Source organism: Lagenorhynchus albirostris, chromosome 2 (genome assembly GCF_949774975.1).
Source record: "Lagenorhynchus albirostris chromosome 2, mLagAlb1.1, whole genome shotgun sequence".
NCBI classification, from domain to species: Eukaryota; Metazoa; Chordata; class Mammalia; order Artiodactyla; family Delphinidae; genus Lagenorhynchus; species Lagenorhynchus albirostris.
In genome coordinates this window covers 44,568,205-44,594,668 of record NC_083096.1, presented here as the reverse complement: position 1 = coordinate 44,594,668, position 26,464 = coordinate 44,568,205, and the positions used below count along the sequence as shown (strand labels likewise).

Sequence of the window (26,464 nt, the reverse complement as noted above, 5' to 3'; positions counted from 1 at the left end):
GTGTGTTTGTTTGCTGGTGGGAATGATCCAGTAAAGACAGAATGTTTGACAATGGAGTGGGGAGAAGGGACAGCCATAGGAGCCGTGTCCTTGACTAGGCGCAGGTGAGAAGTTAGCCTAAGCTGTGGGTGTAAATGATTCCTTCACCATGGAGGCAGGGCATGTGCCTGCTGTTGCTGGACGTTAATAGGTATCGGTGCGGGAGTTTACGAAAGTTCTCTTCTGATTGCTTCTGTCTTCTCAGTACAACAGAAGAAAAGTCATCAAATAAGAGTGAGCAGGGATAAGAAAAGAGGGGATGTATGAAATAGTCATGTATGAGAGTGGGAGTCAATCAATATTAGTTAAAAAGCATATAACAATTTCTATTTTCTGTATTTTTGGTGAATTTTTATTATTTTTTTTCTTTTCCTGACTCTTTTAAGTTTAGTTTATTTACTTATTTTTATTGAAATACAGTTGATTTACAATGTCGTGTTAGTTTCAGGTGTACAGCAAAGTGTACTTAGATAATCTCGAGTTAGATAATCTTCACTTAGATAATCTCGAGTTCGATCCATGTCGCTGCAAATGGCATTATTTCATTCTTTTTTGCGGTTAATATTCCATTGTATATACATACACACCACGTCTTCTTTATCCATTCATCTGTCGATGGACATTTAGGTTGCTTCCATGTCTTGGCTATTGTAAATAGTGGTGCAGTGAACATCGGGGTGCATGTATCTTTTTGAATTATGGTTTTCTTCGGATATGTGCCTAGGAGTGGGATTGTAGGATCATATGGGTGAATTTTTAATTTATGCATAAGTACAGGTTTTTCTAACTCTGCATCACTTTATATCTTTTCCATCTCCTTGTAACCAAAGTGGTTAATCCAGTGGCAAACTGACAGAAAATAAAAGTGAAGACAACCACTCAGTTCTAGAGCTCCTAGAGCAACTTGTAATAACTAAGGTATCTCTTTTCTGCTAATGAAATAATTGACTTTTTTCTCACTGCTCCTCAACAGGGTGGTGGCGATTGTCCAGAAATGAGTATTGGAGCTATAAAAATTGCCTTGGAGATTTCTCTTCCTGGTTCTTTCATCTATGTTTTCACTGATGCACGGTCCAAGGATTATCGGCTCACTCATGAGGTGCTGCAGCTTATCCAACAGAAACAGTCACAAGTGAGTAGGAATCAACTCCCCACCACTGAATTTTCCATCTGAACACAGCTGTAAGAAATACAAGAGATTGCCTCCCCTCCCTGACTATACTATGTGTGACAGATGTCAATAATTACAACTATTGATCCATATATATGGACTCCAATATGTATGTGTCATTTAATCTAAACATGTTAAATGGATATGTGATATTTGTATATAGCATATGAATGCCTTGTTTCATAATATGGAGAAGAAATGATTAGGGTTTAATTAAGATGCTTGTTACCATCTTATCCTTATAACTGACAAAAACATAGCCCTGACAGAAAAGGCCTGTATTTCAAATATCGCCTCCTGTGTGGAATCTTGTCTGAGTCAGTTACTCATTGTATCAGTTAGCTATTGCTGCATAACAAGCTGTTCTCTCAGTGACTTAAAACAATAATCATTTATTTCTCACATGTTTGCAGGTTTCAGTTTTGCTAGACTATGCTTGCTCACTTGTGTATCTGGGCATAGTTTGGGTTTGGCTTATCTAGGTGATCTTAGGGTGACTTGGCTCTGCCTTTCAGGTTTCTCAGCCTCTTTCTGAGACCAGGAAGCTAGTTTAGGCATGTTCTTCTCATGACCAATGCAGAAACACTAGAGAGCAAGTGGAAATACCCAAGGCCTCTTGAGTTCAGGCTTAGAACCAGTAGAATGCATATCTATATCTATATATCTTCCACTTGCTTGGTAGTATGTAAATACATAGTAAGTGCTCAATAAGTATATATTGATTTCTGAGAACCCTTTAAACTATCTTCTTTTTTCAAAAATCATAGGTGGTATTTGTGCTCACTGGAGATTGTGATGACAGGGGCCATATTGGATATAGAGTCTATGAAGAAATTGCCTCTACAAGTTCTGGTCAAGTGTTCCATCTGGACAAAAAACAAGTTAATGAGGTCAGTTTAATAAAGTGGGTCTACTTTATTACCAGCTACCTTACCAACATCAGTTAGGCAAACCTAATTGTGTCAGTTTTGATTTCAAAAACAATTCAAACAAAAACACATTTTCCCCCATTCCCCACAGGTCAATAGAGTCATTAAAACAATGTGGAGAAACATAGATTTATCTGGTATTAATTTCTAGACTGTATTATGCTATACTGATAAATTATTTAGATTTAAGCATACATTTATTTAAAATTCATTTAGTGGAACTTGAAAATTTTTGTAGTTGTTGTTTAGTAAGGTCAGTTTGTATTTCTGATGTACAGCTTTTGGATAGCTGGTAAAATGAGGCTTGATTTGACTTTTACTTGACTCATTTTACATTCGTTTACTGAAATAGAATATGAAAAAATGAGTTATTAAGCCAAATTCTAAAGAAGTTTGATCTCTAAGATTAAAAGTAAAAAACTATAACTCAGTAACTATATACTTATCTAAAAATTTTTATGATAATAAAATCTATAACTTATATGCTAAGAAAATCTTGGTACTTCTAAAGAAGTGTTTGAGATATACTTAACTGTCATGATTATTTCTTTCTTTTTGTTACCTTTCCTTGACCTTACTTGTGATGATAAAATATTGTTTACTTATTTATTTGGCTCCCACTTAAGTTTCTAGGAACATGCCAGAACAAAGATAAAATTTTACGTGGGTATAATTCACATTTGATTTGATGTGGTCAGTGTATCGAAAAAATTCTATAGTTTTTTGTTTGTCATTACTGCAATTAGTATTATTTAAAATTTTTCTTAACGAACAATTTTTCAACTCTTGGTTGAAAGATAACAAGCATGATTGACTGTATATATATATATATTCACAGATACTTAACACACATATATATATATAGGCACATATATGTAGATATATGTTTGTGTGTGTATATTTTCTTTTTTCCTCTTTCTTTTTTTTTTTTCTTGGCGGTACACGGGGCTCTCACTGCTGTGGCCTCTCCCGTTGCGGAGCACAGGCTCCGGACACGCAGGCTCAGCGGCCATGGCTCACAGGCCCAGCCGCTTCGTGGCATGTGGGATCTTCCCAGACCGGGGCATGAACCTGTGTCCCCTGCATTGGTAGGCAGACTCTCAACCACTGCGCCACCAGGGAAGCCCTTTTTTTCCTCTTTCTTTGTGATCTAATATGTGGTAAATATTTAAGTTTCTGATGTGAGCTAAAAGTATGGGTTTCTCTTTGTAGGACAGGATTTTATATATATATATATATAAATATATGTATACACATATATAAAACCTGGAGAGTGTTATGCTTAGTAAAATAAGACAGAGAAAAACAAATACTGTATATTTTCACTTCTATGTGGAATCTAAAAAAAATAAAACAAACAGATGTAACAAAACAGAAATAGACTCACAGATACAGAGAACAAATTATTGGTTACCAGAGGGGAATGGGTGGGGGAGGGGGCAAAATAGATGAAGGGGTTTAAAAGGTACAAACTACTAAGTATAAAAAAATAAGTTTTAAGGATATAATGGACAGCACAGGGAATATAGTCAATATACAGGTTCTATGAATTTCATGACAAACTTCCTTGTCTTGAAAGAAGTGGTTCAGTAGTCCTCTTATAACTAAAGTGTTCCTGTTACATCATGGTGGAACTAATAGGACATTGCGTATTTCTAGAATAAACATTTTAGCAAAAATATTTTTTATTAATATGTGATATACAAACCTGGGAGGTTACTTTAGTCCAAATGTTTTCTCTTCTTGCAAGAAACAGCCTTAGAGTGATATGTGGCTTGAGTCCATATTGTGTCCACTGTAGTGATCCAGAAATGCCTGGGCAGGTCTGACAACTACTCAACTACTGAGCCCTTAGCAGTTATTTGAGTAAACATCTGCATGAGAATTTGGGAGCCTGGGAAGAGAAGAGTTGGAGAAGAGTGCAGGACCATCTCAGGAACTGGGTTTCTTGTCCCATCCCATACACTGTGCTTGACCCTAATGACCTCACACTGGCCAGAATGGACATCGTCAAAAAATCTACAAACAATAAATGCTGGAGAGGGTGTGGAGAAAAGGGAACCCTCTGGCACTGTTGGTGGGAATGTAAATTGGTACAGCCACTATGGAGAACAGTATGGAGGTTCCTTAAAAAACTGAAAATAGAACTGCATATGACCCAGCAATCCCCCTATTGGGCATATACCCTGAGAAAACTGTACTTCAAAAAAGACACATGTACCACAATGTTTATTGCAGCACTATTTACAATAGCCAGGACATGGAAATAACTTAAATGTCCAACAATAGATAAATGGATAAAGAAGATGTGGTACATATTACAATGGAATATTACTCAGCCATAAAAAGGAACAAAATTGGGTCATTTGTAGTGATGTGGATGGACCTAGAGAGTGTCATACAGAGTGAAGTAAGTCAGAGAAAAACAAATATCATACATTAACACATATATTGGAATCTAGAAAAATAGTACAGATGAACCTACTTGTAGGGCAGGAATCAAGACGTAGATGTAGAGAATGGACATGTGGACATGGTGGGGAAGGGGAGGATGGGACGAATTGGAAGATTAGGTTTGACATAAATACACTACCATGTGTAAAATAGATAGCTAGTGAGAATCTGCTGTATGGCACAGGGGGCTCGGCTCAGTGCTCTGTGATGGCCTAGATTGGTGGGATGGAGGGGAGGGAGGTCCAAGAGGAAGGCGATATAGGTGTACATATAGCTGATTCACTTCATTGTACAGCAGAAACTCTAACACAACATTGTAAAGCAATTTTACTCCAATAAAAAAAAAAGGCCACTATTTGGAGTTACTTTTTAACCTGGAATTATGTAAGACTCTGGGGTACAGTCAGTATCATCAGCACAAAGTAGGGCATAAGTGAGGAAAAGCAACATTCTCTCTTGCATCAATGGGGATACCATCTGCTTAGGGGGTTGTGAGGCTTTTGGGAGAAGTGGCAGTGGTGTTCAGTGTAGACAGATGGGGCATTGCTGCCAGCAGAGGATACCCAGTAGACAGGGTGGTTCTCAGCAGAAGGTATTAGAGAAGAGGTGAGAAGAGACATGGCCGTGGTCAGCACCTAGAGCATTTGAAAGAACAGTTGCTTGAACCTGCCGTGAGCAGTCAGGCATAACTTGGAAGTTCTCAGAACAAACTGGGTAAACTTTTAGGGGGAACCATAGGACTTTTTTAGGAGTTGGGCCATAGAGCTAGAATATAACCTCGTCTGTCCCATAAATGTAACTCTATATTCATATACTCAGAGACAATTGATTTATGCAAAATTGAAAATACTGTTGTTGGAACTTCCCTGGTGGTCCAGTGGTTAAGAATCTGCCTGCCAATGCAAGGTACACGGGTTCGAGCCCTGGTTTGGGAAGATCCCACATGCTGCGGAGCAATTAAACCCATGCGCCACACCTACTGAAGCCTGCACACCTAGAGCCCATGCTTTGCAACAAGAGAGGCCACCACAACGAGAAGCTTGTGCACTGCAACGAAGAGTAGCCCCTGCTCGCCGCAACTAGAGAAAGCCCGCGCACAGTAACAAAGACCCAGTGCAGCCAAAAATAAAAAAATAAATAATAAAAATAAATTAATTAAAAAAAACAAACAGAAGCAGTATTGTAACAAATTCAATAAAGACTTGAAAAGGAAAATGGTCCACATCAAAAAAAAAATCTTGAAAAGAAAATACTGTTGTCTTAAATGGAGAATATGAGCCCTACAGAGGTACAGGCTTACTTATTAAGAAATGGGGTAATGCATATTTTTTATAGTCCTAATAATTCTGACAATTACCAAGTAATTTATAGGAACAATTTAAAAAATTTGGTGTGAATTACAGAAAATTTTATAGATATATGTATATAACATAAATTTAACCCACTGCAATCTTAATAGTGTTTTTCTCCCAGATCTTCAACTGATATTTTGATCTTTAACTTTAGCTAGGCAGAAAAGGGCTAGCAAAAAGCATTGCTAAAATCGTCCGTTTTTATAAGCTGGAGTTTGATGCCAACAGGGACGGGCTTTAATTCATATGTCAACCGTAGCATTTCCAATCCGCCTTCCAGGTTGTTCAGGAAAGGTCATCTCATATACTTTGTGCCACTGAGATGCGGGGAAATTTAGCTAAGGGTATCTTGGAAAAGTTGTCTTCTAGATATTGTCCTGCATGGATGTGAATTCCAGATCTGGTACAGGCATCTTCATACAAGTCTGAGGATGAAACAAATACAAGGCGGAGGAAAGAGCTAAGAAAATCCAGAGCCTTTGGCTTAAGTCAACACTCAGACCATCCTACCTCTAAGCCTCTGAATCAGGGAAGTGATCTTTTTGTTTAAGCCAGTTAGAGTTGAGTATTAAGTTACCTAAAGATAAATGTATTCTAACTGATAAGAATTCTATATTTCTTTGTGACATGGTCTCTGTAAGTCCCAGTTTCCTTGTTTGTAAAATGAGGATAATAGAATTATACACTTCAGGAAGTTGTTATAAGGTTAAATGAGATAATGCATGTAAAATGTTCTACACAGGTCTGATACAGGGTAAGTGCCCCATAAATGTTAACTGGTATTGTTACAATCCTCATAATGTTGTTATTTTGCTTTCGAAGTGGGGAAATTGTGCCACTGTGTTTGTTAGAAACCAGGTGGCTAGTTGTCGGTTGCTGGGAAGTAAATTTGAGTGGGAGAGTCTAGGAAAAGGCTGGAGAGATGGTTCTTTTTTGATGTGTGTGAAAAAAGATACTGTGAGGGGTTACTGGAATTGTATGAGCCAATATGTGCTTTAAAGCCACCAAAGTAAAAGCTTTTGTTAACAAAAAGCAGAGTGACAGTGTTAAAATTGGATTTGCAAAATTTTTAGCAGATAATTTAGCCATTTTTCTTTTCTCATTGTTCCAGATTCTCCTATTATATAAATATTTTAAACTCTAGAGAATATAGATGCTTTAATGATAACTGCACATTTAATAGATTTAAGAACTGCAGTGAAGCCATGCCCGTACTGAGTCCTTTCATTTTATTAGAGCGATTTTTCATCTACTGTTTCTAAAGGAATCTGTAGAGTATTATGCTTTTACTCTCTTAACCTTGTTCACCGATTTCCTAACCTAGTGGGATATATTTTGTATCAACTCTCTCTTGAGATAACTTGTAGTATTTTTCTTTCTTCCTGTTCTTTTTTTAAAGAAGGTCTAGGTATCTTTCATCTTTTTTTTTAACATAAAAGAGAAACCAAAGTAAAGAAATTATTTGGCTGAACATCAGAGGCACGTAAATCATTGTATGGTGTTACAGTTTGGAAATACAAGTTAAGACACATCTAAAGGATGTACTTAAACCGTTCACCTTTGAAGATGGAAAGGAACTAAACAGTCTAACTCTTTCATTTCTTTGTAAACTGGGTGATTGTCAATGATCTAATTAATGCCTCCTAGGTTTAAGCAAAGTCCAAGTTTGAAATCTCAGAGTTACCCACAGATGTTATACTCTTGTGTCCAAGAACCTAACACAGAAAAATCCACTATCAAATGGATAATTCACTTGTTCTGAGTTTCCCCATCCTTTCTCTCCACCTCTCCCAACTCGTGTCTTCAAACATCTCCCCTTCCAATCCCCCCACCCCCCCAAAAACCTCTCCCTGCACGTCCCAGACTTGTGGATTGGTTTTATTTCCCACTTCTAAGTAATGCTGGCTAGCTGGCTATGTTATATCAGAAGGAAATTTTATCAAATAAAGAAATAATTGTCAAGAAATTTATAGTTTTTGAAGGAGATCAATGATGATATTTAGAAGTCCCATGAGAATGTATCTTAATGACTATCCTATCATATAACTTGCAGGTCTTTGGTGTAGGATGTTTTAGTTCCAGCGTTCCTTTTTAACACCTAGTGCTTTCTTCTGGAGTGGTTCCCTGTGCTACTCTGTTTGGCACGGGCATACTCCTCTCGACTGTCACTCTCTGTTAGACGTGAAAGACTCCCACGACTCTTTCCTTTCTTTGGTGATTGCCCTGTGATTAAGAAAGTAATACCAGATCAGAATGATTGTGTGCTTGTTATCGCCGTTCAACAAGAGTTGAATTTTATTTCACTTCATTTCATTTCATTTCATTTCATTTCATTTCACTTAATCCTTACCACAGCCTATAAGGAAGACACCATGATCATCACCCTCTTTTCACAGATGAGGGAAATGAAGCATAGGGAGGCAAAGCATCTTGCTCAGGGTTAAACTGCTGCTAGCTGCTAAGTGTCTGAACATAGGGGGCGTATGCATTCTTTCTCCCGAGACTGCACCCTCAACCACTGTGAGTCCTGCCTCTGATTTTGTCTTTTGTTTTCATCGGAGGATGCAGTTTTAACAATACAGTGACACATCAGAGAGTCCATCCCCATTCATTTGTTCAGCAGATGTTTGGTCTACTTGATGCTAGTCACCACACTAAACACCATGGGAAAGCAAAGACTAACAGATGCTGTCCTGATTTTCAAGGAGCCTAGAGGAGGAAAGGGGATGTAATTACACTACAGGGTGATAATAGCTGATGGATACCATCCCAACTCCTCAACCAGCCAGAAACTTCACTCTAGAAGGACCGTGGGTCTCATTGAAGACCAGGGCACACACTCTGTTCCTCAGGGTCCTAACTGCTGCATTGGCCAATGGAGTGAACAGGGGGCATCTAATGCCAGATTCTCTGGATTTGAATCTTAGCTCCACCACTTACTAGATTCATGACCCTTAGTTATCTACCTACTCTGTGCTTCAATTTCTTCATTAATAGATAGGATACATATAATACCAACCACATAAGATTAAGCAAATAGGGAAATTTCAGTAGTACCCAGCATATAATAAGCCTTTGAAAACATTTTATGTTTATTTTTTAATGTTTGTTTTCAAGTAGCAAAACTGCAGATCCCATTCCCCCCATCCTTTCTATCTCTTAAAAATAGACTTGGGCATCTGATCTAAATTTACTACCCTCTGCCTTATAAGTGGCTGGCAAGGCACTGAAAGGCTGTCTACTTTTCTCTGAATATGTGGCAGGGTAGTAAAAGTCCAGGACATTAGGAATCTCCATTCTAAGTTCTCCGCCCTCCTAGGCAAGACCAACCGCTGCTAAAGTCAACATGCTCTGGGAGTTTACCATCAATTTTCTTACAACAGCAAGGAGAGAGGAGAGGTCATCCCAGAATTTTTCTCTAAGAATGATTAAAGAAGCAGGATATCAGTAATCATCTGGGCAGAAAACAGATGGCTCGCTCGACAGGGGCAAAAGAGAGTTTACTGAATAGCAGATTACCGAGGTGTGGGTAGGCCTAAGGGCAGCCAACAGGGAATGGTGAAGCACTAAGAGTCCAGCAACAATAGAGGAGAGAGAGCTTGGACCAGCACCCAGGGAGATCAAGGCTAAGGACCTCTGATAGGCAAACTGCAGCCCTGGAGGATGGAACCAGGGGAATAAATACCCAACTCCTCTTTATCCCTTTCATTTCACCCAATCTAATTGGAAGCTGGGCCACTGATCTTGGGTGCCCTCAGCCTGAAGCGATTTGAAGCAGGATTTCGGTTCCCGACTGGAGATTGAAGTCAGGCCGTGGCAGTGAGAGAGCTGAATCTTAGCCACTAGACCAGTGACAAGGCCCTGGCCTGTACAGCTTTGCAGAAAATGAATTTCCACAAAGAAACGGAAAGTAGTGAAACAAGTCAAGTGTTTATAAGAAGGAAAAAGAATACCTGTGGATAGACACACAGGCGGACTCAGAGAAAGAGTCACGCCCTCTTGGTAGTTTGAATCACTCCTTTGGGACCTTTTTTCCAGGTTTTCTTTGGCCAATCATCTTGCTTTGTCTGGTTCCGAGTCTGTATTTGGTTAATCTCTGGGTCCTCCCATGTGTGCGCGCGCATCTCTTAGCCAAGATGGATTCTAGCAAAGAGGCCTTTGAGTAGGTTGACATCACTCCCTTTCTGACCTCCAAGGAGCCTCTCTGCTCATGTATAGTCGAGAAGGTTTCCTTGACCTCGAGAATGAGAAACATGTGGTCTCTATGGGCAGGGCTTAGCTCTTCCCCCTCTTCATCTTGGAGTATCTGTCCACAGGGAACATGCTGCTAAGCCTGGAGCCCATCTATCTCCTGCCTCAAGACCAAGGAGCCCCTAGTGAGGCGGTCCATAAAGATCAGTATCCCTGGACACAGAGCCTAATGGAGAAAGGCAGAGAATGGATCTGGAGGGGCAAAATGAAAGTATCCAGCACAAGCAGTATTGTGCAGTAAAGACTCCAGGCTCTGGGACTGTGGCTCATATCCCAGCCATGTGACATTAGATAAGTTACGTAGTTTTTCTGTCTCAGTTTCCTCATCTGAAAATGGGGAGAATGATGGTACCTACCTCATAAGGTTATTGTATTTAGAACATACCAATAAATATTAAATGTTTTTATTTAGTGGTACATGTTAGTCAAAACATTCCACCAACATTTGTATAATTTTTCCTAAAACAAAGAAATATATATTTACTGTCCATCTGTGTTGAGATGGCCAAAGGCAGCATGCTGTGACGGGGCTTTAGAATCGGGGAGATCGGGGTTGGAATGACTTCTCTGTCTTTAAATAGTTGGACAACTTTATGTAACTTTATATAACGTCTCTGAGACTGTTTCTTCATGTAAAAAATGGCATACTAATTAACTCACAGGATTGTTCTGAAGCTTAAATAAAATAAGGAATACGTATAATAAGCTGAATAGAGTCTCAGGAAAATGGAAATCAGCGAGCCTGGAGGTCCTCTGATGCCAGAGAGGACCTATGGTTTTGCTTTGATTGTAGGTCCTGGATGACCTTATTCTGTGGAGGGCTCAGTGAGCCCCACATTTACAAATAAATACCTAAGGGAGAATGGACTCAGAACTACTAAAGACTGTAAGATGCTCAAACATTTACAATGTCCCTGTATTTGTCATGTTTCCTTATTTTGACGTTGCAGTAAAGCCATTTAAAGGTAAAGGGTTTAACTCCTTATTTTGGGAATAATAATAACATTGATTATAGTCATAATAATATAGATCAGCCTTATAGAGTGCTTATTTTATTGCAGACACTATGCTGAGTGCATTCCTTTAATCATCACAGACATATGGACAATAGATAATGTTTTGAACAATAAATTACGTGGTTTTTTCCCTAAACAAATGGAAACAAAGTACACATGGCTTCATTTACCCATATCAGTGACCTATAAAACACTAGTAATAATAATAACATGATAAGCACTCTACAAGAAGCCCCAAGCAGAATAAATCCCACTCCCCTGGGAGTCTTCCTGGAGTCAGCATGTGTAGTTGCAGTGTCCTGCATGGTAAGATGAGGGGTGATTGGCTGGGAGTAGTATCCTGGAGCTGAGAAATAGGTCCATGGAGTTCTTCTAGAAGAAGACAGAGCAGATGATCATCTTTCTGTCTGTAACATGAATTGAGACTCTAAGATAAAGAAAACATCTTTATTTTTTTCCACTAAGGAATTTCCAATGGGAAGGGAAGAGTTGAACTCACTAGATATTTCAGAGGAAGTAACTAAAGCAGAGGAAAATGAAATGACAATCTTGTAACTGATTGGTGCAAAATACCAACAACCTGGCAACAAAAATCCTCATTGATTAGAAATTACTGGATGTGTTTCTCTTCCTAGTTTCATGCTCTATTTCATAGGGGTCAGTACTGATATTAGAAAAACTGTATGGAGGCTGATGTTAACACTGCATACACGCCCCATTCATTTGTAGGCAACTTTGTGAAATAAAAGCAAGCCTAAGTTGGTTTTGATTGTCAGTGTAGCAATATCAATAAAAAATAAAATCTGTAGAATTGTATTGATCGATTCCTAAAAATCAAGTACTAATGACCTTAAAACCAGTGAGAATAGAGTAGCATGTACAAATTTAAAAGCAGCTGTGACTCTGTCCATTCCCACATCTTCATGGAAATGAAATGCAGTGCATCTCCCCCTGCCCAAAAAAAAGAAAGAAAAAAGAAAAACTGTAAGCTTTGCTGGAGTATGAATTCAGCACAGCCGCTTCCTGCAATTTTGGCTAAAGCCTACTTGTGGCTAGAATTCAGACCAAGAGTTTTCTGTATATGGGCTTAATGATGAGACTCTGAAACTCAGGGTTTTGAACAGTTAGTGCTCTGAAGTGAGGCATCTGCCATTTTGTTTTCCTCTATTTCAAGTTTCACTCCAGACATTGTTTCAAAAACATAACCTTATTGCTGACCTTGAAAATAAGTAGAAATGGGTGTTTCCTCTGAAATTTGAAAATGTATCAGAGACAATTATAACATCTAGAAAGCTTCAGGAAATGTATGAAAACAAGGCATAAGTGTTTCCACTTATCCCTTCTTTGAATTCACCTAATTAAATGTTGCAAATGAAGTGGAGAGCTCAGACCTCGTACTTTAAAATAATACAGATGTCTCTACATCCACAAAAATACCAAAAAAGGAATACGTACCTTAGTTCCAGTGGAATGATTTCTTCCTCTATTACTATGCTAAGATTGACATGTCATGAGTGTGTGCTGGGAACTAATGCTCCTGTAGTTATCACTCCAGGGCACCTGGGAGTGCTTTATAGGTCACCAATATGGTTAAATGAAGCCATGTGTACTGTATGGTTCCATTTGTTTAGAAAAAACCAAAACATAACATAATTTACGGTTTAAAAAACTATTTATTGCTCATAGACCTCTGAGAAAGTGAACAGTTTTTCAAAATGACATTTAAAGTATACATAATACATAATACTCCTTGCAAGTGGAAAAAAAAAAAGACTGTTCTCAATAGAATCTTATTTAGGCAAAATATACCGAGTCAAATGGAGCCCTTCTGCAATGTGAAATAGTGGGGAATAGCGAGTGTTTAAAAGGATACACTCTGTAAAAAAATAGGAATTCCATCTTTCACTTCATGGTTTCATGTATATAGTGGCTCTGGGAACTATTTGAAGTACTAGTTACAGACTGTGGCAGTACATTCCATAAGGGCCGTGGGAGTCATATCCACAAAACAAAACTCACTGCCTATGAAATGTGAGTTTCAATATGAAAGTGTTCCAAAGACAGTCATGATATTTGACCCCTGGTATTACTTGTCTACAAAACTCAGAACAGAATGGATACGACTCACTAAAGCGTCTTTCTAAAATACCAAAAAAGCAAAGAGAAAGAAGAATGCCTGAAAAAATATTTCTCTCTCTCTCTCTTTTTTTTTGTAAATTTATTTATTTATTTATGGCTATGTGGGTCTTCATTGCTGTGCACGAGCTTTCTCTAGTTGCGGTGAGCGGGGTCTACTCTTCGTTGTGGTGCGCGGGCTTTTCGATGCAGTGGCTTCTCTTGTTGCGGAGCACGGGCTCTAGGTGTGCAGGCTTCAGTAGATGTGGCACGTGGGCTCAGTAGTTGTGGCTTGATGGCTCTAGAGCTCAGGCTCAGTCATTGTGGTTCATGGGATTAGTTGCTCTGTGGCATGTGGGATCTTCCCAGGCCAGGGCTCGAACCCGTGTCCCTTGAATTGGCAGGCAGATTCTTAACCACTGCGCCCTCGGGGAAGCCCTGAAAAAAATATTTCTTAAAGAAAAACAAATGTTATTTAAGAGCAAATGTTAGCCAATAGGTTACGTGCATTCAACAGGACCAAAATAAATAGAAAAAGAAATGAAACTGTTTACTTAGCTGACTCTATTTTGATTAGAAGCTGAAATAAAATATTAATTTTGACTATGAGATGTCAGTTTTAACTAATCAATCAATTACTTGTATAGCTAACTCTGGATTTGCAAGAGTCTTAACTATCAAAAAGTTATAGTGTCAGACTCAAAGTCTTTGAAAAATTTATTCAGGTCTGCACTGACTTGAAAGAAATCTTTTATCTCCATTTAGAAGGCTTGGTCTTTATTTTTATTGGAGTTGTGATGGAAACTAAAGGTTTGAGTTGAGAAAAAAAATGTCCCAAGTGCTTGACATTTAAAAGTGAAATCACTAATTAGCCTTTAAAGTCATCGACCATGATGATCTCTTGACGAGTTCCTGCTGGGAACCACAAAGGAACACAAGAAAACATGAAGAAAATCTGCAGTGTTGAAGCAAATAAAATTCTATTGAGGCATTTTCAGAGAGCCTCAACAACTTGGATGTTTCCTTTCATATTTTATCTATTTAAATTTTAAAGTTTCCTTTTAAAGTTTTTTGTTTAGAGAAGGTATATGTCTGTGGTAAAATAGTAGGCATGATTTCTCTCTTTACAAACACACACCAGAGTATATCTGATCTTATATTAATTCAGAAAGAACAAGAGATTTAACACATTTAAGAGTTTATATACCTGTTGTTTCCAAAAATATTGTATTTATGTATTTTAAAGTTTTTATATCGTTGTGAAGAAAGCAATTACAGAACAAGAAGGATTTACTGTATAATAGCACAGGGAACTATATTCAATATCTTGTAATAACCTATAATGGAAAAGAATCTGAAAAAGAATATATATATATTTATATTTATATATATGTTTATATATATAACTGCATCACTATGTTGTATACCTGAAATAACACATTATGAATCAACCATAGTTCAATTTAAAAAATTAATGGAAAAAAAGAAAGCAATTATCATTTAATCATCCAATCTAGGAATTATTAAAGGCAGCAAGTTTTTTGTGGTTTTTTTTTTGGTGGAAATTGAGTGAAATCATGTGCCCAGATTATTTTGAAAAGGACCTAATCTTGAATCTTGGGAAGAAGAATTTTGGAATCTTAGTCCTTTATTTCCCAGAAGGCTTCCGAATGTGTAGGCCAAGTGCTCCATCTGACCAAGAAATCTGTGTGACCAGGATACCAAAATTCAGTCTTTAGTTTATCATAGAAGGGGGGAAATAAAAAGGTCTGGGTACTACATATATTGTCCAGGTCAAGAGGTACCTACTGCTAGTATTTTCCTTTAATAATGATAATTAAATAATTTGGCCCAAGGTAATTGACTGTTGCTAATCTCTAGACATAGAAGAGTTTATATAATCTTCTAATTTTCTTTTTTTAATTACCTATCCAGAAGTCCTGTTATATAATTACTATTGATCTGAAAGAAAAAAGTCGTAACTTGTGGACTAAACACATTAGATAAATATTATTTTACAGTTGCAAGAAAAGACTTGGTTAGTACCTTTGGCAGAAATAATTGTATCAATTAAAAGTAACTTAATACCTCTGGAGAAAACATGAATTTGCTTCTTTGAAAGGCAGTTTAAAGGATTTCATGTACAAAGAATGAAGAAAACCCATGATTTTACTTCTAATATTTCTATTTAATAATAAACCAACAGACAACTTTGAAATCAGTAGGCTTATTTAGTGAAGTGGTAAGAAGTTCCATGAAGATATTAGGTTGCAAATGCTCTGTAAATGCCAAATATATATATCATGATTTATCCTTAGTTGCACTTGTTTCAGCATAAATTAGAAACATTCGTCAGGGGCAATCTAATTTTTGCTTCTCTTCTGCCGTAGCAAAGAGGAGATGAAAGAGTTAAGAGTCAAAGCAGAGGAAGTTTTATATAAGAAATTTCCTTATGATCTAGGGTAGATAAATGGAAACAGAGTCCATGCTTCATATATTTTCCAGGTTTCCTTATGCATCCCTGGAATGAGCCAACTGTAATAGGGTTATAAAAGCAAAATCTTTGAGAGATGGTATGAGCTACTTTTGAGAGCTCCCTTGTTACATCTTGGACGTGATTTGGCTTTGTGGCAAAAATTACAAATAGCTTTTCTCTTTCTTGCTAAAGGCCTCAGAAGAAAACTGTATTTTAAGGTCATTTACCATACAATTTAAACAGCTGTGGTGTGAAGGAAAAAAATTTTCAAAATCCTTGATTATAATTTTAAATAGGTACAAATAATTAATTTACTTTTAAAATATCATTGTTGGGATATTTTATCACCTTTAACAATTATGAACTTAGGAAAAAACACATAGTCTGGTTAAACCATTTAAAATTTGAAAATTTCTTCTGGGAATAGGAAGTCCTCGGCATTAGTGAACCCATTTGTGAACCTTTGCCCATTGTTCAAATAATATTTATTAAATTAATATATTAACTCAATAATTTGATAATGAATTTTAAAATTTAATAAATTAATAAAAACAAGTAATTTAAATTATTGTTACTTCAAATGATCATTAAAATTTTATATCTGTTAGATTACAGTTTTAAAAATACATTAATCATTTACATATATATGCATATTTCTAGAAAAATTGGAAAGGTCGTACCCAAATATGTTGATGGCAATTATGGGACAAGTAATTTTAATATTTTTTTGCTTTATGTGCTTTCTTGATTTTTAAAATAATGAGTATGTATTATTTTAAAAATAAAAGCAGTGAAGGCATTTTCACTCAAAACAGAAATTTCAAATGCACTCAGTATACTTACAGACCAGGTTTACAGACAAGGCTCTATGCTGTGAGCTATGGGGATGCAAGAATGAATCACACATAGATCTAGTGTCTAAAGATGCCAGATTCTGGAATCTAAGAGGAGAGAGATCAAGTCTTGCTTATCCAAAAGCAAAATCAAGACCCAAACTTCACCTTCTAAATTTTGCTTCTTTGTTCTTCACCAAACTTCTTGAGGGATAATTACTTCTTTTGTCCCCTCCTACCTATTTATTCTGGCATCTAATTTTCACTCTCTGTACCCAGTTAGAACTGTTCTTTTCATGTAATCCAAGACTGTAGCCTCTGTCCTCATTCTTTGTAAAAGGTGACACTGCTGATCGTTTTTGCTTTTTTGCAACCCTCTTGCCCTGAGCATCCATGATATGATTGATGTTCTTTCCCAGTGGATCTCTGTTCCTTCTCTGTCTCCTTTACTGGTACTTCTTTCTCCTGTTATTCTAAGTGTCTGTGTTCCAACCTTGCCTAGCCTGTGAACATACTCTTTCTCTTGTTTTTTTTTTGTTTTTTTTTTCCGTGGTACGTGGGCCTCACACTCACTGTTGTGGCCTCGCCCATTGCGGAGCACAGGCTCCGGACGCGCAGGCTCAGCGGCCATGGCTCACGGGCCCAGCCGCTCCGCGGCATGTGGGATCTTCCCGGACCGGGGCACGAACCCGTGTCCCCTGCATTGGAAGGGGAACTCTCAACCACTGCGCCACCAGGGAAGCCCTACCACATTTCTTGCAGTCATCCCAGCCCAGGTGGCCTGAGTCATCCTTGACACTTTCCCTTCCTTTGCTGTTCACATTCAGTCAGTTATTAAAATGCTTTCCATTCTATTTTCATACTAGCCTTCCCAGTCAGTGCATGCTTTCCTCACCTCATGGCTCATTTAGTCTGTGGCCATGGGTCATATTTACTTGTCTCTCTGTCATTCTCTTATTTATTTATATCTTCATTCTTTGCTTTATTCACTTCACTCATTTATTCATTCAACAAACAATGTTGAGGCCTACCTACTATATGTTAGGCTTTAAGGATTCAATTTTAAGCGAAAATAGATGTAGTACACATAATCATGGTGCAAAATGGTTTTAGAGAGAGCAACTAAGTATAGAGACTGAAGGATTTAGAGCCTGTGGTGAGGAAGTAAGATGTCTAGAGCTGCCCTAGTTGATAGCCAGTCCCATGATGTGGCTCTGGGGGTTTGTGGCTGAAATGAAGTGGTGATGTGGTTATAGGAGACCAGGAGTCAGCAGGGGACAAGTCATCTGTGTGAATGTGGAAATCACTGTGGTGACAAGGCTTGGGATAGAGAGAAAGACAGCAGGCCAGGTGCCAAAGTCTTCAATAAATGAGGACCAGCAGCAACAGAGCAATAAAGATGGATTGATGTAGGTTTCAAAGGAGCAGGGCTTTACTCAGGGTGGGGAAATCAGTAGTGAGGAAAGAGAAAGCTGCCTCAGGTCTCTAAAATGTATGGAGTACAGGAGAATGAACAGCCTTCATTAAAGAAAGTTATTGGAGAAGAAATCAGCCTAAGTGACATATTTCCCTTGAGGTTAGGAAGTACCTTGAATTTTTGGTGAAGACTGGAAGTAAGGGAGTCCATAAGTGAAATGGAGTTTTTAGAAATCACAGTGGAAGCTTTGGGCTAGAAAGATGAGTGAAAAGTTAATGGGAAGAAAGCATAGAACAGAATGAGGGTGACAGAACAAAAAGAGACTGATAATTGAGGGGACTTCAGTCCTAGAGGATGACTAGGTTTAATGTAGAGTGAGCCATGTGGGTTCAGTTACAATGTACTTCTTCCTATTTTTAATTGAAGTATTGTTGATGTACAGCATTATACAGGTGTACAGTGTAGTGATTCACCATTTTTAAAGGTTACACTGCATTGACAGTTATTATAAAACATCAATTGTATCCCCCATGTTGTACAATGCATTCTTGTAGCTCATTTTATACATAATAGTTTGTACCCCTTAATCCTCTCCTCCTATCTTGCCCCTCCCCTGTGCCCTCTCCCTACTGGTAGCTGCTCTGTTTGTTCTCTACATCTGTTATTCTGCTTCTTTTTTGTTATATTCACTAGTTTATTGTTTTTTAAGATTCCATATAGAAGTGATATCATACAATATTTGTCTTTCTCTGTCTGACTTATGTCACTTAGCGTAATATCCTCCAAGTCCATACATGTTGCTGCAAATGGCAAGATTTCATTCTTTTTTATGGCTCAGTAGTATTCCATTGTGTGTGTGTGTGTGTGTGTGTGTGTGTGTGTGTGTGTGTGTATACACACCACATCTTCTTTATCCATTCATCTATTGATGGACACTTAGGTTGCTTCCATATCTTGGCAATTGTAAGTAATGCTGCTATGAACATTGGGGTGTATGTATCTTTTTGAATTAGTGTTTTTGCTTTTTTCAGATATATACCCAGGAGTGGAATTGCTGGGTCATATGGTAGTTTTATTTTTAGTTTTTTGAAAAGCCTCCATCTCATTTCCACAGTGGCTGCACCAATTTACATTCCCACCATCAGTGTACGAGGGTTCCTTTTTCTCCACATCCTTGCCGACATTTGTTGTTTGTGTTCTTTTTGATGATAGCCATTCTGACAGGTGTGAGGTGATATCTCACTGTGGTTTTGATTTGCATTTCTCTGATGATTAGCGTCATTGAGCATCTTTTCACATGCCTGTTGGCCATCTACATTTCCTCTTTGGAAAAATGTCTATTCAGATCTTCTGGCCATCTTTTAATTGGGGTTTTCTGATGTTGAGTTGTGTGAGCTGTTTATATATGTTGGATACTAATTCCTTTCGATCATATCATTTGCAATATTTTCTATTCGGTAGGTTGTCTTTTTGTTTTGTTAATGGTTTCCTTTGCAGTGCAAAAGCTTTTAAGTTTAATTAGGTCCCATTTGTTTATTTTTGCTTTTATTTCCTTTTCTTTAGGAGACAGATCCAAAAAAATATTGCTACGATTTTTGTCAAAGATTGTTCTGCATATGTTTTCCTCTAGGAGTTTTATTGTTTCCGGTCTTACATTTAGGTCTTTAATCCATTTTGAGTTTATTTTTGTATATGGTGTTAGAGAATATTCTAATTTGATTCTTTTACATGTAGCTATCCAGTTTTCCCAGCACCACTTATTGAAGAGACTGTCTTTTATCCATTTTATATTCTTGCCTCCTTCGTTGAAATTAATTTCCCGTAAGTGTGTGGGTTTATCTCTGGGCTCTCTATTCTTTTCCATTGATCTATGTGTCTGTTTCTGTGCCAGTACCATACTGTTTTGATTAGAGAATATACTTGTTTTAGTTTCTCTGATGCATTTTGTTTTGTCATCTGAGACTTTGGACGGGCTGTTCTTTCCTCCCAGAAAACTTTCCAGACTCTGTACCCATAGCCATCAATCCCTCATCCTCCCTTAACCTGGCTAATTCCCATTCATCCTTCAGTCTCATGTTAGAAGTGATTTCCCTCAGTGGACCTCCCTGAATCCCCAAATTTGGGCTAGGTGCCTGTCCTTTGTCCCTCTCTTACTGTATCATCATGCTGTATTATTATAACAGTGTATCTACTGTAATAGGCTATAAGCTTCACATGAGCCAGAACCGCTTTTGTTTTTATATTTCTGCTGCCTGCCAGAGTGCCAAGCATATAGTAAACTAGCAGAAACTTAATATCAGCAGATACTAAAATATCTGTTGACTGAATGAATGAAGAATTAAAATGGTGGAATTACATTGAGATTTGGACTAGAAGAAATCCCCAGTGATTTCCACATTTACATAAAATCTCAGGTCTTCTACTCTATGCTATAGAAAATTGAAGAAGAAAGGAATTGTTTGGCTAATAGTTTCACTGCACACAGGGAGAACCTGTATCTAAATTTAGTCACATCTAATGTAAGCAGGGATTGCTGATTCTAAGTCAGAGGATGATGTCGAACCCAGGTACTCTGACTTAGTGTCCAGGGCTCTCTCTATTATTCCTTTCTGCCAAAAACCTGGCACTTACTTCAGTGGGATGAGGAGGTGAGGAGAGGAAAACATAAATTTTCCTCTACCCTTCTATGCCTCAGCTGAACCTTGTAACAAAAGACAATTTAACAAGAGAAAAACAAATTGAAGTTTATTAACATGTATACCTTATGTACACATGGAAGATACCCAGGGGAAAAATTAGTTGCTCTCCAAGATGGCTTAGAACTCAGGCCTAAATACTATTTTCAGGATAAGTCAAAAGAAGGAAAAGCTGGGGAGGCAGTTTTGGGCAGGTGACCAGGAAAAGCAAGGTTAACAAAGGTAAGGTTTGTTATGCAGATTTAAGTCAGAGGAATTTCTTGTGACTTAGAGTCATCTTTGTCTTCCTGATATGGAGAGGGAGACACCCTTACAAATGGAGATTTCCTTTATAAATGTAAATTTCCCTTATAAAAGGGTTTTCAGAGCCTCTTCTGTGTCTGCTGTTTCTCAAAATAATCAGCTCAAAATAATCCTGTGTCAAAGAAGCATATGTGGAGGTACCATATTCTGCCACCCTTCAGAAGCCCTTCTGAACCCTTCCTTAATTCTTCTGAATCAACCTGTCCATCAGTTGATGTTGTTTTCTTTGTACATCACAGATTCAGTTGTTCAGATTGTTCTTGCCAGTGAATATACTTTTCCCTCTGCTTTGGACTTCTCTATTTTCCTGATAGGATAACCAACGCTAAAGAGTATAGCGTTAAAAAAGTAAATATGCAGAGATATCATAGTGCTGTTAGAATTTGTTACATGGATGTACTTTATATGAGGTAATAGATATATGACAAAGATGAACTTTTCGTAGCAATATCTACATTAGCATAGTCTGTTGTGGTGGAGAAAGTCATCGGTAATACCTAACACTTTACTGTTTTTAATGACATAATACTGTCTTACACAATATAGTTAAGAAAATTACAGATAGGGAAATATCAGACAAAAAGACCAATTTGATTGTTAGTCAATTAATTCACTTTCGTATCTTCTTTAGGAAATAGATAACTTGTCCTGAATTTCCATTATTTTGTAGTAGAAGAATTATCACAAGAATAGGTATTCTGATCCTGGCTTCCTGGATTTTTTGGTTTTTGTTTTTGCTTTTTTTTTTGCAATGTTCTTCACTTTTTATTAGAAATGTATTATAAAACAATACTCAGTATGTGGATTTAGACAAATGTCATTTATGAATTCAGGGTGCAATATCAAACAAAAAAGCTCATTTACAGAAGAGGTTTCCAAAGTAAACACAATAGAAACAGTCAGTTTTTATGAAATAAAAACCAGTTTGTAATTTTTCCAAACTTACCCTGAATACTTTTGCAGCTTCGAAAATATTTGCATAAGTTTTATAGTATTTGTTCATTTCACTCATTCCTTATACTTCCTCTTTTAGCTGGGGCCTGGAAGTTGAAGTTCAGAATTTCACAAAAGAACTGTTCTTTTAGAAATTTCTAGCCTAAACAGAGGTAGAAAAGACTAGGACCCTAATGGAAAACCGCTCATTACATACTTGAAGGTTTGTCAGACTGAATAACTTCGAGAGGTTTAAACTTATTTTTTCTTTAGACTATAAGTATTTAAGTGTTATTTTAAAGGGCACATAAGCATGCTTGGCTAGCTCTATTGACCATAGAAGACTTTCCAAGTGTAGATTGATTTTTGCAGTTGTGGAACGAAGCAAAGCTGACTCCCACGTGGAGAGACTCTGTGAGCCTCCCTTCATTGAATAAACTCTAATGGGGCATCCACAGCTTATTATTCCCTACCTGGAAGAATAATAAGCAAATTAATGTTTTTGTGCCTGTATCAAATAAATGAATGAGTTGTTTTTTCGTTATAATTTTATTCTATGATTATGCAGCAAAGAAGTTTTAAACTGTGCTTCTTTTTTTTCTTTGCAGAAAATAGTAGAAAAGGGAGATATCCCAATTCATTTAATAAAATCAGAATTACTGTGATATCAAAACAAGGCAAAAACATTACAAGAAAGGAAAATTACAAAGAAACATTTTCTATGACATAGACAAAAATATCTTAACAAATTGTAGCAAAATAAATCCAGCAATATACGAAACAGTACTACATTATGATTACGTGTGATTTATCCCAGAAATGCCAGATTGACTTAACATTAAAAAAAAATCAGGGTAGCTCAACATATTAACAGAATAAAAAGTAGAAAACATACGATCATCTCAATTTTAAAAAAGCATTTGATAAGATTCAACATATATTCATGATAACTCAGCAAATTAGAAATAGAAGAAACTTTCACAATTGATAAAGGCCATCTGTGAAAAAAATTAAATCTTGTATCATATTCAAAAAACTTTTATATTTTATTTTTTAAAATTTTTATTGGAGTATAGTTGATTTACAATGTTGTGTTACTTTCTGCTGTACAGCAAAGTGAATCAGTTATACATATACATATATCCACTGTTTTTTAGATTCTTTTCTCATAAACTGCTTCTTGGAGCTTGTTTGGGGTAGATAGATCTTGGGGGCTCTGCAGTGGACTGCACTCTAGTTTCTACTGGAACAGTTGTGCCTTTACCTGTTTTCTGTGTTTTTTTCTGCATAAGGCTTGATTTGACAAATAAGGCTGTTTAAAAAAAAAAAATTGAGGAGCACTGATACGGTTGTCAGTTGCCACTGAAACTGAAATTATTTGGGATTCATTCATGGAAAACCACAAGTCTGGGAGCCACTTCTTCCCATTCAGAAATTAGAATATAAAGAATGGTAAAAATAACATTTAGCTTTGGAGATTGAAATATCAAATGATGTTGATATTATGAATTTTTTTTCTCTGATGTCTATGTCAATGCTAGCATCAGCTTGAGTCTTCAACTACAAGAAATAGTTATTTATAATGTCCACTCTTCAGTGGTTATCAAAAGAAAATTTGTGCTCATATTTGGCAAAATCAAGGGCTAAAAAACTCTATGTTTTATAGTTGATGAGGGAGACCATTTATAAAGGTGACAAAAAGTTGAGTTCTCTTTCTCCGTAGCTGCCTTTTGAATCCTTGGGCCCACTTGAATTAATCTTTCCTTTCCTCATACTCTCCTGTTTCTCTCATCTCTATTATGGTGCCTGATGGTGAGCCCCTGAGGGCAGGGGTTTTGTCTTAAACACTTTGAGCATCTTATCCTACTGTGAACTTCAATCACATGCTTTCTGAACAATGAACTAGAGAATGAATCACAGTATACCCACATACAGTTATATACATATATATGCATATATATTTACTACTTTACCCCATATGAACACAAAGCATGCTTATAACATATATATATCTTTGCATTCTTATGACATTAACCATATTTCTATACATGCTGTATATTCACATAATATGTTTTAGCCAATATTACTGAGGTAGAGTTTGCATAAACTAAAGTGCAACCATATTTAGGGTACCTTTTGTTGATTTTTGGCAAATTTATACACTTGTGTAACCACCACCACAATCATGTTATAGAACATTTCCATCACCCTTAAAACTTCCCTTATGCCCCATCCCAGTCAATTTTGTTCTTTGCCTTTCAGCCTGTCAAACACTGATTCGCTTTCTGTCACCTGATTGGCTTAGTCTTCTCTAATATTTCATGTAGATGGAAACTTTTGTGTCTAGTTTTTTCACTTAATTTAATGTTTTTTAGATTCATCTATGCTTTTGTGTGTAACATTAGTTCATTCTTTTTTATTTAGTGCATTCTATTTCATGAATAGACCACAATTTATCCATTTCTCTGTTGTCAGACTGTTGGGTGCTTCCAGTGTTTATTTTGGTTAAAGCACCTTTTGTCTGATCAGTCTGGGAACCTAGATCATTATTTTACTTTGAGACCTTTTTGACATTTTTTAAAGGTAAGCATGTAATGCTATAATGTTTCTGAAAGCACTGTTTTAGTGACTCCCCAGGAATTAGAATCTATTGTGTTTTCATTTGTACTGTTTAAAACATTTTCTAATTTCTTTTGTGCCTTCTTCTTTGATCCATGATTTCCTGGGTAGTATCTTGTTTAATTTTCAAATATCCATACTTGGATCTTTGCACTTGAGACTGTGTATTTTTCTGTTTTTAGGTTGAGTGTTCTATAAATGTCAATTATGTTTCATTGTTGGTAGTGTCTTTCAAATTTATATACTTACTGATTTTGTGTCCACTTGTTCTATCAGTTATCAAAAGAGAAATGCTAAAATCTAATTGTATATTTGTCTTCTAAGTTATGTTACATCTTGCTTCATGTATTTTGAGGCTCTGTTATTGGGTGCATATTTATATAGAATTGTTATGTGTTCTTGATGAGTTGACCCTGTATCATATTGAACACTCTCTTTTATTTCTGGAAATGTTTTTTATTCTGAAATCTAATTTTTCTTATTTTAATAAAACAATTTCAGGTTTCTTATGCTTAATGTTTATACGATAAATCTTTTTTGTCATTCTTTTGCACTTCCTCTACCAGTGTCTTCATATTTAAAGTGTGTTTCTTGTAGACAGCAAATGATTGCATCTTGCTTTTTGTATCATGAGTAATACTCCCTTTTTAAAAACTGGAGTGTTTGGACCATACATGTTTAATATAATTATCAATATGCATGGGCTTATATATATCAGCTCATTATCTGTTTTTGTTTTTGTTCCATGTGTTCTTTGCTACATTAAGACCTTTTTTTCTGTTTTCCTTTGCATTAATTGAACATATTTTTATTGCTCCTTTAACTTCCACTGTTGGCTTATTAACTACAGCTCAATGTTTTATATTTTTAGTGGTTGATTTAATGTTTAATATCAACTTTAACTTATCATAATATACTTTCAGTAATATTACTTCACGTATTATAAAATAATGTTTACAATAGTATATTTTCATTTCTCTCCTTTCATCTATTGAGCTATTTTTGTCATTAATTTTTTTTGCATATTTAATGAACCCATAATATATTGCTACTAATGTACAATGTTTTAAATTGCTAATTATCTTTTAAATAAGTTTTAAAAATAGTGTTTTATAATTACCTTTAGATATGTCATCTTTGGCTCTCTTTATTTCTTTGAGTAGGTCCACGTTTCAACCAGGTATTTTTTTTCCTAGTGCCCAAAGGACTTCCCTTAATATTTCTTGTGCTACAGGTTTGCTGGTGACAAAGTATCTCAGCTTTTCTTCCTCCCTCCCTCCCTCCCTTCCTTCCTTCCTCCCTTCCTCCCTCCCTCCCTCCCTCCCTTCCTTCCTTCCTTCCTTCCTTCCTCTTTCTTTCTACAGAGAAGTGTTATTTTTGCCTTTCCTATTTTTACTATATATGGAATTCTAAGTTGACTGCTTTTTTCCATCTAACACTGACTTGCTTAGTTTTTGCTGAGAAGTCTGCAGTCATGCTTAGGTTTCTTTCTCTGTAGGTAATGTTCCCCTTTCTCTGGTTGCTAATATTTTCTCTTTATCACCTGTTTTCATCAGTTTATTTATGTAGTTCTTTTGGTGTTTATCTTGCTTGTGTTTTGTTGAACCTTTTGGATCTGTGGATACACAGTTTTTTATCAAATTTGGAAACGTTTTGACCATTATATCTTTATATATACTTTTGTGTTCTTGTTCTCCTTTTGGGACTTCAATTACTTATATTTTAGACCATTTGATATTAACCCACAGAATACTGAAGTTCTGTTTGTATTATGTAATAGTTTTTCTCTCTGTGTTTCATTTTGAATAGATTCTACTGCTATTTCTTTAGGTTCTCTTTACTTCTACAGTGTCTAATCCT

The 26,464-nt window shown here is 36.6% G+C and overlaps 1 protein-coding gene across 1 annotated transcript in view; it reads left to right on the top strand.

The window, feature by feature from the left end:
• HMCN1 (hemicentin 1) overlaps window positions 1-26,464 on the top strand; it is a 526,172-nt gene that overhangs the window by 125,843 nt on the left and 373,865 nt on the right. The window contains exons 3-4 of the mRNA XM_060131555.1: window positions 1,013-1,171; window positions 1,978-2,100. Of these exons, the coding sequence (XP_059987538.1) occupies window positions 1,013-1,171; window positions 1,978-2,100 (282 nt within the window). The remainder of the gene's footprint in view (window positions 1-1,012; window positions 1,172-1,977; window positions 2,101-26,464) is intronic.